At 39.5% G+C, this 18,255-nt stretch overlaps 1 protein-coding gene across 4 annotated transcripts in view; it reads right to left on the minus strand.

Moving 5' to 3' along the window:
- Positions 1-770: 770 nt before the first annotated feature.
- TFCP2 (transcription factor CP2) overlaps positions 771-18,255 on the minus strand; it is a 59,003-nt gene continuing 41,518 nt past the window's right edge. The window contains exons 4-15 of one of the 4 annotated variants that reach the window (XM_046012915.1): positions 17,943-18,048; positions 14,631-14,737; positions 12,257-12,409; positions 11,284-11,394; positions 10,856-10,944; positions 8,297-8,363; positions 7,807-7,900; positions 6,333-6,423; positions 4,493-4,614; positions 3,924-4,066; positions 1,624-1,675; positions 771-1,220 (exon numbers count right to left, since the gene is read on the minus strand). In XM_046012915.1, coding sequence (XP_045868871.1) covers positions 1,186-1,220; positions 1,624-1,675; positions 3,924-4,066; positions 4,493-4,614; positions 6,333-6,423; positions 7,807-7,900; positions 8,297-8,363; positions 10,856-10,944; positions 11,284-11,394; positions 12,257-12,409; positions 14,631-14,737; positions 17,943-18,048 — 1,170 coding nt within the window. In that variant the 3' untranslated portion in view covers positions 771-1,185. Of the gene's footprint in view, positions 1,224-1,623; positions 1,676-3,923; positions 4,067-4,492; positions 4,615-6,332; positions 6,424-7,806; positions 7,901-8,296; positions 8,364-10,855; positions 10,945-11,283; positions 11,395-12,256; positions 12,410-14,630; positions 14,738-17,942; positions 18,049-18,255 lie in introns of all 4 variants that reach the window. The other 3 variants (XM_046012917.1, XM_046012914.1, XM_046012916.1) reach the window with 3 other exon arrangements.

Raw genomic sequence — 18,255 nt, forward strand, 5'->3', positions numbered from 1 at the left:
GGAATGGATTTCTCATGAAGCTTATATAAAAGAACACCACGTAAGTAAAAGAATTTCCTATGCCAAGGAGAGATGCAGGGAGGGGAAACGGAAAGCAGGGGCTGGCCAAATGCATGAATAAATAGTCTGAGAAGCTCAGTCAAGAACAGTGAATCTGGGGAGTCATGGACGACCCCTCATCTTCACCACCTCAGTCTGTGACTCTGACAACTGATGCTTCAGAAGCACGTATGTTCTCGGGTTTTGTAGGTCTTGGTTTGTTCTTCATTATTTAGGTGTGGTTTGTCCCTGTCAGTGGTTACTTCCTCAGCTGTCATGCAGCATTGCATCCTATCCGCCGGCAGAGCCACGGTCAGAGACAGCAGCGAGCACAGGGTGTCATAAGGGTGGCATTGTGCCTGGAGGTTCAGACAGGCCAGACTGCCCGGGTTTGGATTTCAGCGACGATGCTTGCTAGCTGCCTGTCTCTCGGCAAGTCCCTTAGCCGCTCTATGTCCATGGCCTCACCTTCAATTGGGGATCATTATTACCTACTTCATAGAGGATTATTAAAGAGGAGTTAAACAAGGTAATCCACTTAAAGAATTTATCACACTACGAGGCATAAGTAAATGCTCAGTAAATGTTAGCTAAAATTACTATTAGTCTTGGTATCACAGGGCAACCAAAAGAAAAATTCTATTCTATCTCTGTATTTCTCTTCTTTGATGAGGTTTTCAGGGGCTGACTGTGGCAAAAGCCAATATGTATGATGCAAAAGAGACTGAGGATCTAGTCTTAGGAATATAGATGTTCACTTTTATATTAGAAAAAAAATTACATGGCTCCATATCACAAAATTTAACATCTTTCCATTAAACATCGCACAATTATCATCGTTATGCCCTACAAACACCCTAAATGGTGTGGAGTTTCTAATCGTATGCAACAACAACAGAGTCCATAAATTTTAACTAAGAAACAGCTGCAGAAATGCATGTCGGGCAATAATCTGTGTGTGCCACAAGAGCCTGGGCCGAGGGATGGCTGGGATTCTGCCTCCATGGCCTGGACTCCCCCACACACAGTCAGATGGGTCAGGTTTCTGCAGACCTTCCAATCTCCATTAGCGAGCGACTCCCTTCAGGAGGGAAGCTTCCGAGGGGCAAAGGAAGCAGCAGCCACTGAGGACAGAATGCCCAGCACCTATTTCAGGATGATATGATAGCTGTCATTGGTTTCTGCTGTAAAAGAGAGAGAGAGTAATCTTTAGTCAGCTTTAAAACACAGTGGGAGAGAAAAAATATATAGTAAGGATCTTTTGAGAAGGAGAAAAAAAAAGAACCCACCAGCAGGACAAAGGGCAACATACTTATTATCACACAATACTTAGAATAAATACGCACTATAAAAACAACATGCCTTAATCTCCTCACTTGTCCACGGAAGCTGGGAGAGTGGCAGAGTCATCAGTCTGTTCTGATAATGGCAAGACGCCAATTCATGCAAAGGAACAATCTCCAAAGACATCACTTTCTCTACCTTTGATACAGTGGTTGATACTTTCCCTCCTCAAAGAAGTCAATCATGAAAAACATCTCTTAAACTCCTCAGAGAGAGGCATCTGTCTTACTATTTTATTACCTTTCATTGTGTCCAGAATAAAACAGGCTTCCTCCTGAAAGTTCTGTATCATCTGAGAAAAGAAAGAAAAGGTGCTAATTATTAACAACTTGGGATTGCTGCAGTTATTGAGACTATATGACTTTTTATTATATTGGACTTAAGGAAAAAAAAAATCCTTTGTTTTCTGCCATTCAGTTTTTAAGGTTTTTTTTGTTTTTTTTTTATTTGACAGAGAGAGAGAGAGAGAGGAGGAAGCAGGCTCCCTGCCGAGCAGAGAGCCCGATGCGGGACTCGATCCCAGGACCCCGGGATCACGACCCGAGCCAAAGGCAGAGGCTTAAACCACTGAGCCACCCAGGCGCCCCCAGATTTTAAGTTTTAAAAGCTAAGCAGTCTAGGGGCACCTGGATGGCTCAGTTGCTAGAGCACGTGACTCTCAATCTCGGGGTTCTGAGTTTAAGCCCCTGCTGAGCATTGGAGCTTACTTTAAATAAATAAAATAAAACAAAACAAGATAAAATAAAATAAAAGCTAAGCAGTCTAAAACAAGTGATCTTAAAATTATAGGATCCATTTTTCCTAGATTTTTTTCTTTCTTTTTTTTTTTTTTAAAGATTTTGATTTTTTTATTTGACAGAGAGAGACACAGGGAGAGAGGGAACACATGCAGGGGGAGTGGGAGAGGGAGAAGCAGGCTTCCTGCCGAGCAGAGAGCCTGATACAGGGCTTGATCCCAGGACCCTGGGCTCATGACCTGAGCCAAAGGCAGATGCTTAACAAATGAGCCACACAGGCGCCCAGGCCATTTTCCTGGATTAACCCCAAGACGTTGCAAGGGTACACAGAAACTGGAGGCCCATTCAGGAGAACTGACTTCCAGGGCTTCATCTCCCATATGGACACTTTCCCAAAACTGCCCGAGCACCTCTTTGGTTTTCCCTACCTACTTTGCCTTCTAAACTTCCTTCTCCCATGTTATAAAATAAAGGCGTAAGTTTTACCATCCTGGAATCTTACCAAGATGCCCTGTTCCAGTGTACAAAAGCCTCCAGGATGCCAGAGTGTGACAATGTGAACCTTAATGACTGGGTAACAGTCTTTGGTGAGTCATGTGGTTTCTCATTTTTTTCCTTGCACCAAAACTGAAGACTGACCTAATTACAAACTGTCAAATAATAGATGATTCAAAATAATTCTCTGTAACGTCACTAATTTTTTGGCATCTAAGTCCAAAGTTAAAAAAAGGGGGGGGGGGGCACCTGGGTGGCTCAGTGGGTTAAAGCCTCTGCCTTCGGCTCAGGTCATGATTCCAGGGTCCTGGGATCAAGCACCACACTGGGCTCTCTGCTCAACAACGAGACTGCTTCCCCCTCTCTCTCTGCCAGCCTCACTGCCTACTTGTGATATCTGTCTGTCAAATAAATAAATAAAATCTTAAAAAAAAAAATCCAGTGCTGTTTTTATTAAAAAACTCCATCCATTCCTATCTGTCAATTTGTGTGAATCAGATTCCATAGCATTATATCTAGGGGGAATAAAACAAAACGGAAGTGGTGCTGAACGCAATTTCATTCTAGAAACCAGTAGAGAATACTCATCTATACGTGAATTAATGTGGCAGGGTGGGTACGGAATCAGACAATCCCATCCATTACTTTAACAGATACACTTCTAACACATTTTTCTTGATCTTTAAAAATTTATCAAAACATATAATACATTTATGTTTATTGATTATATAATTATGGTGGTCATTCTATTCAGAAGAAATAATTTTTAAATTTTTATTAAAACAAATTCTTTTGTTGAAGCAAATTTGTTTCAAAGAAATATGGTAAGATAATTAACGAAATATGTTTGCGCATAAAAGCAGGTTATGGTAAGATAAAATTCTATGGGAGAAGTGACTGGAAATAGGAGTTCAAGGAAACAAAGAGATGATATAAAAACTCAAAGAAAAGTATATTCATGTATTTTTTAAGACAGTGATGGTGGTATTACCTCACTCTTCTATTTCGGTTACACGGAATATAGTTTGAATAGTGATGTAACCATTTCATTTTTAAAGGTTATATAATATGCCCAGAAATGACATATTTTGCAACTATTTAAACTTAAAATAAAAAATTTTAAGTCAACCTAAAAATGTGCAAGGGGATACATGGTTTCTAAAAATTATTTTAGAAAGTAAGTAAGCAAAAACGTTTCAAAAGCCCTGTCTAGTAAACAGAGCCTGTGCCCCAGGAGCACGGCTCTTGCTTCTGTCACGTGCCCTGACACACTGTCATGTGGTGAATTTAGCTGTACTGAAAATCTACCTCATCACTAATGAGCACATGGATTCCTGTTGGCCCCTGCTTGTAGATCTGGCTGATCTGGCGAGGGGAAATGCTGAAGAGCTGAGCGATTTTTTCTGTCAGTTCAACAGCTGTCAGTTCTTCTAGATAGATGGCGTGGTACACTGCAAAAGGGACAGAGCAAAGGCAGTCAGTGCAGGTTTTTCTGCTCTTAAAGGTATCCTGATCACGAGGAATGCCCACCTTCCTAAAGGACTCACAGACTGCCTGAGTTCAAACCCTGGCTTGGCCACCCACTGGCTGTGGGACTGGGATGAGTTACTTAACATCCCTAAGCCTCATTCTCCATCTACACGTTGGGGAGAACAGTAAATGTACTGCAGAGAAGAGATCCTGGTTGTAAAAATTCAAGCGTGTCACTGTGCTGAGAACAGTGCCCGGTACGTATGAGGAACTCAGTAAACGTGAGCAAGGACCATTCTTCTAGCAAGTGCTGGATCTGCCGTCTGAGGACTTCCCACCGCACGGGCTTACACGTCACCTCCTCCCCCTTCTGGAATGCGCATCCTGGCCTGTCCAGAACGACCTACCGAAAAAAGTACCATTTGAGTCTCCGTCCTCATGCTTCTGCTGCTGCTGCTGCTGTTGCTGCTGCTCCCTCAACTGCAGGGATTCCTGACAAACATAAATGGTTAGCCTTGGGCGCACCATCCTGAGGAGGAAAACAAGGCTGTTAGTCTTGCGCTTTTTGTGGGAAGCACATTTTAAGGGAGAACTTGTGTGTCTAGGTTAACACTGGGGAGCGGAGTTGAAAACTGGCAGCCCGTGGGCCAAGGAAGCTCATTTGCTGTCTCCTTAGCTCTCCACGGGGGCGTACGTGTGTGCACATACATGTGTGCACGTGTGCATGCGTGCATTTTAACTGAATTCGTTCCAACGTCGTATGAACCTCTGCAATTTCGGCCTTTCTTGAAAAATCAGATCTGGCAATCTGAGACCCTTACTCTTTCAAGGAAACGACTGGGTGTTCTCCTTGCATGATGCATGCATTCTTCAGTAGACTCCAGATTTGACTGTCACTCGTTGACGTGTGGCCTCTGTGTTATTTGGGTTTATGACCTTTGATGTAAACATCAGAAATATTCGAAACGTGTGAGCCACTGTTGCATGGGTCTGGTTCAACATACACCTTCTCCTTAGCAGTGCCACTATAAAACGGAGAATCTTATTTCCCTCCTTACTTTCTCCTAAGTAGCCTGAGCCTTCTGTCCCTACTTACTTCTTAGACAATGGTATTCAATTACCTCTTGATCTGATCATCTCATTCCTATTTTAAAATGCTCTTTTTTATTTTTTGAGAGAGAGAGAGCACGTGTGTGCATGCATGAGCAGGTGGGAGGGTTACTGGGGCAGGAGCAGAGGGAGAGAGAGGGGCTCAATCTCACATCGGTGAGATCATGACCTGAGCTGCAATCAAGACTTAGACACTTAACCGACTGCATCACCCAGGCACCCCTTAAGTGCTCTTTAAATAATATGTTAAAAAAATGAAGATCCAATTGTTTTTTTCTCCAAATCATCCACCTCTGAATTTTTCCTCTTTAAAATTTCCAAGATTAGAGCCAACCTGATTCAACAATCCTTGTGATGTACCCAAACAAAACAGTTCACGATCTGTTTCATTATTTAGTCACTGATTTGGTACTGTGGCAATAAGCTGTATGTTTCTCCCATTAATACTATTACCTACTTGAGACTGCAAATTACTCAGTTTTGCAATTTGTAAGTAGACACAAGTAATTCCTATCCAAGAATGACCGCACCTCTAGTTAAAATGGACTCCGGACCTTTGCACCTGTTGCTCCTTCTGCCTAGAGTGCTTTTCCCTCATATGACCCCACAGCTTTCATCCTTCTCATAATTCAGTTGAAACACCCCCACGCCACAGAGGTTTTTCCTGACCATATTCTGGGTACTCCACAGGCTATAACTTTGTTTTTGCTTATTGTTTGGTTTTTCTTTAAAGCACTTATCACTATTGAAAATATTCACTGTTCTTATTTTTATCGCTCTCCCCATTAGAAAGCGAACTCATAATAATGGGTTCCTTGTTGGTTTTGCTCACCAATGTATCCCTAGAGCCTACAATAGTACCTGGCTCATAACATGGATGATGAGTATTTATCAAATGAGAAAACTACCTAGAAATGAAAAAATGGGATATCATGAGGAATTCCTTGGATCAACAGTAAATGTTGGATTGTAGGAAATGATATTTTTCATCTTCATTTATTTGGTACATAGCTGGCATTCAAAAAAAGAATGTTTTGACAAGATGTAGTGAGCTGTACAAACAGTACTGTGAAGAGTCCCTGAATCTGAAAGTATCTGAAATTCAACCTCACTGATATTTTCACACTAATTACATACCGGCCTTTTAATGCATTAAAAAGTCGGATTCCATCGGCAGGGCCACAGATTTGGATCACATCATCTCTAGTTAGTTTCAATAAATCTGCCCCTGGAATAAATTTAAGAAAATGGGTGATAAAGGCAAAGGCTGTCTTTGTTAATGACCACTGAAGTGGCTGTTATTTTTTTTTAAGGATTTTATTTATTTATTTGACAGAGAGAGCACAAGTAGGCAGAGAGGCTGGCAGAGACAGAGGGGGAAGCAGGCTTCCCGCTGAGCAGAGAGCCTGATGCGGGACTCGATCCCAGGACCCTGAGATCATGACCTGAGCTGAAGGCAGAAGCTCAACCCACTGAACCACAGAGGTGCCCCTGAAGTGGCTGTTATCTTATAGTCCAAATCTTTTGCATGGTACATAAGCCAGATCTCCAAGATCTGGCCTCTGTTTCCTCTCTCACCTCAACTGCCACCCAATTAACTTATCCACTTAGCCCTATGCTTGCATCATACAGATGACGTCAAAGAGCAAGTTGTTCCTCCTCCCTGAAATATCCTTCCACTGTCTGACCAACAGACTCTTCCTCACCCCCCAAGATTTACCTCACGCATTACACATGTTCCCTAGCCACAGACACTCCCCCAATATATCCTGCTTTGTACCACTTATCGCAACTATTTACTTATCTTTTTCAGGGTTTTAGTTTGATTTTTTTTTTTTTTAAAGATTTTATTTATTTATTTGACAGAGAGAGAGATCACAAGTAGGCAGAGAGGCAGGCAGAGAGAGAGGAGGAAACAGGCTCCCTGCGGAGCAGAGAGCCCGATGCGGGGCTCGATCCCAGGACCCTGAGATCATGACCTGAGCCGAAGGCAGCGGCTTAATCCACTGAGCCACCCAGGCGCCCCTTTAGTTTGATTTTATTTGGGTTTTTGGTTTGGGGTTTTTTTGTTTTTGGGGTTTTTTGTTTGTTTGTTTGTCTGTTTGTTTTTGCTACTAGATGGTGAATGATGAGAAAATATGCCTTACCTGTTACCCGTTTGTGTATTCCTACTATACCTGGTACCCAGAAGGTGCTAAATAAAAGTGGAATGTTTAAATAAAATACAATATAGTGATATCAAGGGAGAAATTTCAGACTACCTACAAATTCCCTTGATAAAACACTGTACAGCATATACATATGTAGAGAATAAATATTTTTAAATTAAAGTGAATTTAAACTAAGAAGTATTTCTTTTTAAGTATTTCACAGCACAGATGCTGCTGGTGAGAAAGTCTGAAGGGTTCTATGAAACTCACTTAATCCTAAAAATGTACAAAGATTTCTCCTTCCCTCTCCTTCCCTCCCTCACTCGCTCCCTTCCTCTCTCTCTCTTACACACACACACACACACACACACACACACACGCCCTCATACGGATACTAGGAGGCTCTAGAATGTAAAGGAATATCCTGTGTTGGGAAAAACAAAAGGACAAATAAATTTAACCTGAGAAGTTTGTAAAAAGCCTTGTGAATGTAGAAAAACGATTTCGATGCAACCACTGCTGAGCTTCCTGAGGTGTGGTTGTTGGCAAAAGGTTCTGAAAGAGAAAGCAAGCATTTTCTTTTTCCTTCTTTTTTTAACTAAAGAAATTTATCTCTTACATCATTAGGTAACACAGAGCTAAACACACCCACACTCAGGCCTAGTTTGCTTGGAAGTTATTTATACCTCATCAATCTTCTTTCCCTAACCATGCAAGAAGCCCATGGAATTCCACCCTTATCTTCCTTACTAGACCATAAGTGCTTTAAATCCAGGGGTCCTGCAATAGCTTTTTTTACTTCTCTGCTCCCCAGCATAGTATCTAGTTCACGGTCAAAATTCAATAAATGTCTGTTTCCAATAAGTGAATAACTATTACTCCTTAAAAGTTGGGCATTTCTACTGAACTGCACAGTTATCAAAGTATTAGTAGACATTGCAAATGACTTACATTTAATTTTAGACTTACATCTGTGACTGGAGGGGGTGGCTCTGGCTGGTGGTTTGGTGAACCATTTCTAAGGAAACAGTGAAAATGAAAAGGAGCTGTGACACATACAAGGGTTCATCATCTCACAGTAAGTCTCAAGCTAGAGATTTTTTTCTTTTAAGACTTTATTTTTAAGTAATCACTACACCCATTGTGGGGCCTCAAACTACAACTCTGAGATCAAGAGTTGAGTGCTCCACTGACTGAGCCAGCCAGGCACCCCTCAAGCTAGAGATTTAAAGGAATCTGTACTCTCTCATAAAGTAGTCTTAGTCTGATAGTCAATCCTTCTATTATCTCTTAATGTAACATTAAGATTATGGGGAGAGGGGAAGAAACTGTCACTTGCAACATTTTTTAATTATTGGACAAATTGAAAAAATATAAAAATTTCAGTAAATTGGGATTCATCAGAGAAATTATGGCATGAAGAATGTTTAATGTAAGACATTTATAATAGAAACAAAAATATCAGAAGATAAAAGTAATTAATGTGTTACTACTGTATCAAATATATAAATATACACACAAACATATACAGGAAAAAAATACCAGAAGAAACTTTATGCAATGCAATGTGATCACATACATTTATTTATTTTTTATTTTTTTTATTTATTTGACAGAGAGAAATCACAACTAGGCAGAGAGGCAGGCAGAGAGAGAGGAGGAAACAGGCTCCCTGTGGAGCAGAGAGCCCCACGCGGGGCTCCATCCCAGGACCCTGAGATCATGACCCCAGCCGAAGGCAGAGGCTTTAAACCACTGAGCCACCCAGGTGCCCCGTGATCACATATATTTAAAATGAAAACCAAAATAATTATTTTTAAAGGAGCTTCGAAAATTAGTGCTGCCTAATTCACAATCCACAAACTATCTCTACACCCTCTGTTTTTCCCTATACTTCCTTTTGTTCTAGGGATTGTCCCTATTTCCTAATGCTTACTTCTTTTATGGGAGAGAAATTTGAGTCTAATAAAAAAAGTAATGACAAAGAGAAGAGAAAAAATTGTAAAACACAACACTTAAATCCTGTAATATTTATAATTGCACAGGGGAGCTGGCTCCGTCAGAAGAGTATGTGACTCTTGATCTTAGAGTTGTAAGTTCAAGTCCCAAGTTGGGTATAGAGATTACTAAAAAGCTTTAAAAAAAACATAAAAAATAAAAATAAAATTGCCTCTAAGTAGATTGCATAATCCATTTGGATGGTAAGATATTTTTCTTTCAAAACAGATCTTTTCTTTTTTTTGCCTTAGCTGCAAAATTCAAATTCAGTATTTGAATTTAGTAATTAACTTATCACCAGATCCTACTTATCTATCCCTCTATAACTTCTACCTATTTTCATTCTTAACTGTTATATTTTGAATAGTGAAGCTACCTTAATTACTTTTAGAAAGCAGACTGACATAGAACCTTGCATAGATTAAAAAAAAATTTACAATAAAAAAAATCACACATTCAGTAGCCTATTTCAAATTTCAATATGACCTATGTGGAATATGTATTAAATGCTAAGACTAAAGACAACTTATTTTAACTGGCATAGGGAACTATACCAACTTTCAAGTATCTCTGATGATAAAAGACAATAAAGCAATATTAAACACATCCCATAGAGAATTCTAAAACTTCATTTTAGCTATCATCGCCCAACTTCTTCCCCAATTATCAAAGATCCATAATTATTAGGTATTAGGATCACTCTTAAAAAGTAACAAAGCAGGGGCTCCTGGGTGGCTCAGTCGGTTAAGCCTCTGCCTTAACTCTGCCCCGCCTGGTCAGCGGGGAACCTGCTTCTCCCTCTCCCTCTGCCTACTCTGCCTCCCTCTCTCTCTTTGTCAAATAAATAAATGAAATTCTTAAAAAAAAAATCATTAACAAAATAAAAAGTAACAAAACAGATTTTTACATCTGCTTAACTGTTTCTGTTCCTGAGGACCACTATGTAAAAGTATGTGCAGGAAGTGAAATGACCACAAGATAAGCAGTGACAGGGAGGAGTGAAAAGCCCAGAAAGTAAGTCACTGAATCACAAAAAACTGACTATAAGTGCTGGGTTTTTTCCTTTAAATGCATTTTTTTTTCTTTTTTTAAAGATTTTATTTATTTATTTGAAAGACAGAGATCACAAGTAGGCAGAGAAACAGGCAGAGAGAGAGGAAGGGAAGCAGGCTCCCTGCTGAGCAGAGAGCCAGCATAGAGAGCCCGATGCTGGGCTCGATCCCAGGACCCTGGGATCATGACCCCAACTGAGGGCAGAGGCTTTAACCCACTGAGCAACCCAGGTACCCCTAAATGCTGTTTTCTAATAGGAAGAAAAAAGAGGAGAAAAGACTGCGTAAAACTCTTTTCAGTCACTTTTGAAGATAATTCAAACCTCAGTGAATCCATGGATCCATCAAAGAGTGACCAAATAGAAGAACTTATTGATTTAGAAAATGTTTCTATATGATAAGATAATGAAAGAAGACATATTTAGGACAAACACAACCTAATTTCATTTCCCACACTTACCCTTCCCCAAGAGAAAAACTGCTGTGGGAACTGTTGAAGCCAGGTGATGGGGAATTATTGACATATGTGATCTCAGGCCATGGAGAACACTAAAAACAAAGAACAACTTAAGCACGGAAAAAGTGCATGTGACCCCAGTGTCCCCCCAAAACATTGTTACTTGAGTAACACATCTTGATTGGCATATCTTAATTGTACAGAGGTCCCTATAATGAAGAGAAAAAAACACCCAGGACAAGTAAATCTTGACCAGGCTAGAAGTTATGTTTGTTTGTTTTTTAACTGAGATATAATAGATAGACAAAACTGTATTAGTTTCAGGTGTACAACATAACGATCTGATATACATATACAGTGTGATACGATGGGATTTTCGTTTAAGAATAGAAAGTACTGACTGACATCATCACCGGAAGAAATCTTTTCACCTCTGTGAGTATAGTTGTCTCATAGGAAGGCTGGTATTTCTCCTTTTCGTGAGGTGTTCGTTTCTCCATTTTCTCCCGATCGGTTTTTTGCTTTCTGTCTGCACCTTTGGGCTGGAAAGAGCAATGTTTTGTTTTGACTCATCAACTTTTGATCCAACAATATTATTTCTAAGAGCTTAAACAGTCCCATGCGAAACAAGGATGTAGTTACAATGATGTAAAGACAAGATGTATCCTTGCATCGAAGTCTGAAATAGCAAGTTTAACTGTGTGATGGAGCTGAAAAAGAATGAGAGATCTACAGCTGTGGACATGGAAAGATCTCTAAAGCACACAGCTAACTGAAAAAAGGCAAGCCTCATAACAATTCATACAGTACAATCCTATTGATGTTTCGAAGAAAATATGTGTATACCTATGTACATGGGTATATAAAAGCACAAAAGAGGACCAAAAGGATACATCTGCTAAATGTATTTATCACTGTATCAGTGTAACAGTGGCGACCTCCAGGAAAGGTTGGGAAGTCAGGGTAAAAGGGGTAAAGGGGGACTTCGGTCTGAATACATCAGTATTAATGAACCTTTTGCAATGATAATACATTAATCCATATGATAAAAACAAATAAAGACCAAATTAACAAAAGAAAGCCGAGTACCAATGCAACCAAAAGTATTAACATTTCATAATTTTGTGAGCCTTTACAAGAGCTTGTAATTTGAACAGACTTTAAGAGCTGTCAGTGAAAATCCATGTTTTAGCCTCTGGCTCCCTGTCCAAGCTCCTCTTCTGCTATGCCCATCCCCATATAAATTCATTACCAGGCAACTCAGGGATGATCTAAAGAATTGTAGCCTAGACTAAATTTCCACAGTCATTGAAAAAAGACAGGCTTACTTTGACTTAGTAGCTAATGTTAAAACTGAAAGATGAGGGGAAAGTATACAAGGGACAGCAGAAGGTCCAGGAATACCTTGAAGACTTTGATCTGGCAGCTGGCTGAGTGTAAGTGCTCAGTATATTCCCCGTTTTCATTTTCCTTGAAGGTATCGATTTGTACTCGGAACGGCACTCCCTTTTCTCCTCCATGCTTCCTCATAGTGAACTCTGTGCTAATGCAGTGTACCTATGAGGAATACAGCATCCAGGTTTCAGTACTGCTAGCTAGCCACATCAGTCAACGTATTTTCTGAGCAACTAACAGCAAAACCTTTAAAAACACTATGAACACGTATAAAAAAACTTTTATGCTAGGTGCACCTGACTGGCTCAGTCAGTAGAGCACATGACTCTTGATCTCAGGGGTCATAAGTTTGAGCCCCACATTGGCCATAGAGTTATTTAAAAACATCTATGTAGGGGTGCCTGGGTGGCTCAGTGGATTGAGCCTCTGCCTTTGGCTCAGGTCATGATCTCAGGGTTGTGGGATCCAGCCCCGTGTCAGGCTCTCTGCTCAGCAGGGAGCCTTCTTCCCCCACCTCCTCTGCTTGCTTCTCTGCCTGCTTGTGATCTCTGTCTGTCAAATAAATGAATAAAATCTTTTTTTTTTTTTTTTTAAAGTCTATGTAAATAAAATCTTTTAGAAAAAGACTTTTAGGGGCTCCTGAGTGACTAAGTTGGTTGAGCACCTGCCTTCAGCTCAGGTCGTTATCCTGGTGTCCTAGGATCGAGTCCCACATTGGGCTCCCTGCTCTGCGGAGAGCCTGCTTCTCCCTCTGCCTCTCTCTCTCTGTCTCTCATGAATAAATAAATAAAATCTTTAAAAAAAGTTTAGGGGTGCCTCAGTTAAGCTCTGACTCTTGATTTCAGCTTAGGTCATAATCTCAGGATAGTGATATCGAACCCTGTGTTCTGCACTTAATTCGGAGTCTCTGAGATTCTCTCTCTCCCTCTGCCCCTCCCCCTGCTTGTGTTTGAGTGCTCTCTCACTCTAAGAAATAAAATCCTAAAAAAAATTTTAAAATTAAAAAAAAAAAAAACTTCTACTCTCTTTTTGAGCTTAAAGAATGTATATTCTAATGGAGGAAATAAGGAAGCTTAATTATTTATAAATGAAAGTAGGAGAGCCTGTCTGGCTCAGCCAGTTAAGCATCTGCCTTTGGCTCAGGTCATGATCCTAGGGTCCTGGGATCGAGTCCCACACTCGGCTCCCCGCTCAGCAGGGAGCCTGCTTCTCCCTCTCCCCCTGCCATTCCCCCTGCCTGTGTTCACTGGCTTGCTCTCTGTCAAATAAATAAAATCTTTACCAAAAAAAAAAAAAAGTAAATATACAGATTCAATGCTAACAAAAGCTACTGGGAGGAACTAAATTCATTAATACAGAGTTAATATAAAAGATGATTTCTGTTAGTAAAAGTTTCTTGGACTTTAAGGTAGAGTTTAGAAAGCGCAGGCACCATCCATGCTGGGAAAATAGCAGATATGAAAACTCACGGGCAATAGTGGAGAAAGAAAGGTTTGCAAAGGCTTGCTTGCTACTGCATAAAGTGACGACCCTGGGGAATCTGAACAGTGAAACCTTGACTGACCAAATATTAGCTTAGGTAAGTTGTTAATTTCTCTAAGCCTCAAAAACTATTTCTACTCCACAGGATTATTGCTGAAAGTTTTAAATAAAATCACATATGTGAATTGTTTACTTAACAGAGTGACTATCTAATGGGACATAATAAACTATAGTTTTTTTTACTACCAATAAAAATTTTAAAAGGAGTCTACCCAACAGACATAATTGGATATGTAAAACAAAATTAAAGCATAAAGATGTTCCCTTTATAGATAATGGAGAAAATTTAGAACAATCTAAATGCTAAATAATAGTGAAGCTATAGTGCATCCAAAGAATGAAATATTATACAGGCATTAGCAACTTTTTTTTTTTTTGGTTGGTTGGTTTGCTTGTTTTTTATTTTATTTTATCATACAAATAAATTGGGGAAGTTAGAAGGGCCATTCAGATACTCCTCATTGCCCTCAGGCAAGTATTGAAGAGTCTGGACTTGACAGTCAGGTGCAACCCTGTAAAAATTTCAAATTCGATGTGTTTTATCCTTCAAAAAACAAACTGGTAGGGGCACCTGAGTGGCTCAGCAGGTTAAGCATCTGATTCTGGATTTCAGCCCTGGTCATGATCTCAGGGTCCTGGGATAGAGCCCTGCAACAGGCTCTGTGTTCAGCGGGGAGTCTGCGTGGATTCTCTCTCTCCCTCTCCCTCTGTCCCTCCCTCTGCTCGTGCTTATGCACACTCTCTTTCTCCTAAACAGATCAATATTTTAAAGAAAGAAAAAGAAACAAACTGGTCGTAAGAAATGCTCTTCATAACTGGAACCCCATCTGCAATGCCCTACCTGAATAAACACAGATGTCCTCTTTGCCGGGTCCCACAGGAACTCCACAGTATTCAGTTGGGTTGGATTAGCTCTAGGATCGATTATACCAACAGACATTGGGATATCTGGGAAACAAAATGGTAATCACTGAACAGTTCCAAGGGCTACTGGGTTTAAGTAAGATAGCACCGGATTGTTTATTATTGGTCCCTAGTTACCAAGATTTTTACATATCACACCCTAAACCTCTTTTTGCGAATAAAAAGGTTTGATTAGAGCTAAAGTTGACCTAAGTACTTTCCTTCTGAGTATCTTTTCTCCATTTTAAAAGGCTTTTAAAATAGGACAATTTAAACCGTTTCCTTTTAACCTGCCAAAATTCTACTTAAAGACATTTAGTCTACACACTAGCTCTAGTGTCATGAAAACTGTAATATAATCTGCTTCACTTACAGTTTTAGGTTTAGTGTTACTGACAGAGGTACACTAACAAGACTGCTATAGAAAGATAAAGCGGAGTGTCTGAATAAAGGCAGAAGCATTGTATTACAGATAGAAGTGGGAAAAATTTAACACAGAGATTGATGCTGGCCTTAAAGTCATCAAATAACCTTGTAACAGAGCAACAAATCTGATACTCAAGAAAGAAGCAAAAATGAATGAGCTCTAGTAGAATTTTGCTTTCCACTCTACATAGCATATACTTAAATATCATTTCCCCTCTTCTCCTATTAATATTCCAACTGGGGAGAGAAAGCCAGGCTGATATTTATGATCATAACTGTGCTATCACTATATTACCGTTTTACTGTCAATCCAAACAACAAGGTGGGTCCAACAGTGGGTCCCACGGTGTTAGTTGTATTGGATTTATCCTAAGGGTAATTTATCAAATGGATATCAGGATTATCTGTACAAGAATCAGTGTTTTCTCAGGCAAAATTAGTAGGTACTTAGATTTGTTTAACAACTATGTTTGCTAGTAGGAGATAATGACCAATAAGAGATCAAAGACCTAGATACCAGGAATAAAAGTACATTCATGAAGAGTGACTGCATATATGTTTGTAAAGGAACTTCCCTTAAGCCCTATGATTTAAGAAAAATAAATTCTACTCTATGTAGCAAAACAGTAGGGGAAAAAACCTAAACTGCAAATCAAGAGACATAGATTCTAATGCCAGGTCTCTTACTTTAGATAAAACAAACCACTAATCTGCCTCTCAGGTATTAGTAAAATAAAGAACTTGCAGCATTTGGGGGAAAAAACTGGCCCCTTTTACATACACGCAAAACAAAATATCAGACCCTGAATAGCCAAAACAATCCCGAAAAGTAAAGTTGAAGGTGTCACATTCCCAGATTTCAAAACTTACTACAAAGTTACAGTTACCAAAAGAGTGGTACTGTCATAAAGATTGAGACAAAGACAAACAGAACACAAGAGAGAGCCCAGAAATGACTCCTCACAAACACGGTCGACTGATGGTTGACAAAGTTGCCAAGACTATTCAGTGGGGAAAGAAGAGCTGTTTCAACAAACGGTGCTTGGAAAAGTGAATATCCACATACGAGGAATGAAGGTGAACCCTTACCTTATACCATATTCAAAAATTAACTAAAAAATATAAAAAATGGGCCAAACATCTAAATGTTTGATCTAAGGCCTAAAACTGTAAAATTCTTAGAAGAAAACATACCAGGAAAAGCTTCATTGGGTTTTGCAATATTCTTAGCTATGACACCAAAAGCATAGGCAAGGCAATAAAATTATTAAATAAATAATATTTATTATATGGACATCAAAATGTAAAACTTTTATGCATCAAAGGACATTATCAACACAGTGAAAAGACAACCCACACAGAATGGAAGAAAATATTGCAAATCGCATATCTGATATGGGGTTAATATCTAGAATACATAAGGAATGCCTACAACTCACAACTACACAAGAAAAAAAACAACCAATCAGATTCAAAAGTGCGGAAAGGATTTGAATATACATTTCTCCAAAGAAGATACATACATGGCCAATAAGCACACAAAAAGATGCCCAACATCACTAATCATTAGAGAAGTGTAAATCAAAACCACAATGAGATAACCACTTCACATCCATTAAGATGGCTACAATAAAAAAAACCCAAAAAACAATAAACAAAAAAATAAAACCAGAAAATAGCACATGTCAGCAAGGAGGTAAAGTATTTAGAATCCTTGTTCACTTCTGATGGGATTGTAAATGCAGCTGCTATGGAAACAGTATGACAGTTCCCCCCAAAATTCAAAATAGAATTATCATACATGATCTAACAGTCCCATTTCTGGGTACATACCCAAAAGAACTGAAAGCAGAGCCTGAAATAAATATCGGTACACCCATGTCCATAAACTCCATTATTCACAATAACCAAAAGGTAGAATCAACCCAAGTATCTACTAAAGGATGAATGGATAAACAAAATGTGGTACAGATACACAACGGAGTATTACACAGTCTTTAAAAGGAGGAAAATTCTGGGGCGCCTGGATGGCTCAGTGGATTAAGCCTCTGCCTTCAGCTCAGGTCATGATCTCAGGGTCCTGGGATCGAGTCCTGCATCCGGCTCTCTGCTTGGGAGGGAGCCTCCTTCCCCCCCAGCCCCCGCCTGCCTCTCTGCCTACTTGTGATCTCTTTCTGTCAAATGAATAAATAAAATCTTTAAAAAAAAATTATAAAAAATAAAAGGAGGAAAATTCTGATGCATACTACTATCTGGCTGAACCGTGAGGATTAGGTTAACCGAAATAAGCCAATCACAAAAAGACAAACACTGGATGATTTCACTTATATGAGACACCTGGAGTAGTCTCAGTCATATGAACAAAAGGTAGAATGGTGGTGGCCAGGGGCTGGGAAGAAGAGGAATAGGGCGTTATTGTTTAATGGGTACAGAGTTTCAGTTTGGGAAGATGAAAAAAGTTCTGGAGATGGATGATAGTGATGGCTACATAATGTGAATACACTTAATGTCACTGAATTATTTATTTCAAAATGCTAACTTTTGTTATATAGATCTACAACTAAATTTAAAAAAACTAAAAGAAAAATAAAATCACCTTAAAGGAATAGATGTGATTGTTATGGAACTGAAGTGTTTACACTTCCAACTTCAATTTTGGTATGACCATCCCAGTAATTTTTTTATGTTTAGTCAGTAACATTTCGGGGTTTATGCTGATTGAGCCCCTGAGGCACTCTGAATCAATGTAAACATCGAGTAAAGAAAACCAACTCCCAGACCATATCTATAGGCATTTCCTGGGCAAGAGATTCCCTTAACTCACCAATGTCAAGAATTCTATCTCCAGGTCGGTTCCACCTCCAGCCCTCCAGCTGCTGATGTTCAGTGTACTGCAGCCGTCGGTCATGGAACACTACACGGAATATACTCTAAACAGAAGCAATGAAATCAAATGATAATAGGATCCTTTAAAAATCAGCGCTGATAAAGGAAACCTACCCAAACTCTATTTGAGGGTAAATTTTATAACTGCTCAGACATAAGCTTTATAGTCAACTGGTACCATATTTAAAACATCAGTCCTCATGGACTAAGCATAAAGGACTCTTACTGGAAGCATTTCTACCTGTCTCTTC

Source organism: Meles meles, chromosome 7, assembly GCF_922984935.1.
Source record: "Meles meles chromosome 7, mMelMel3.1 paternal haplotype, whole genome shotgun sequence".
In the NCBI taxonomy this organism is placed as follows: Eukaryota; Metazoa; Chordata; class Mammalia; order Carnivora; family Mustelidae; genus Meles; species Meles meles.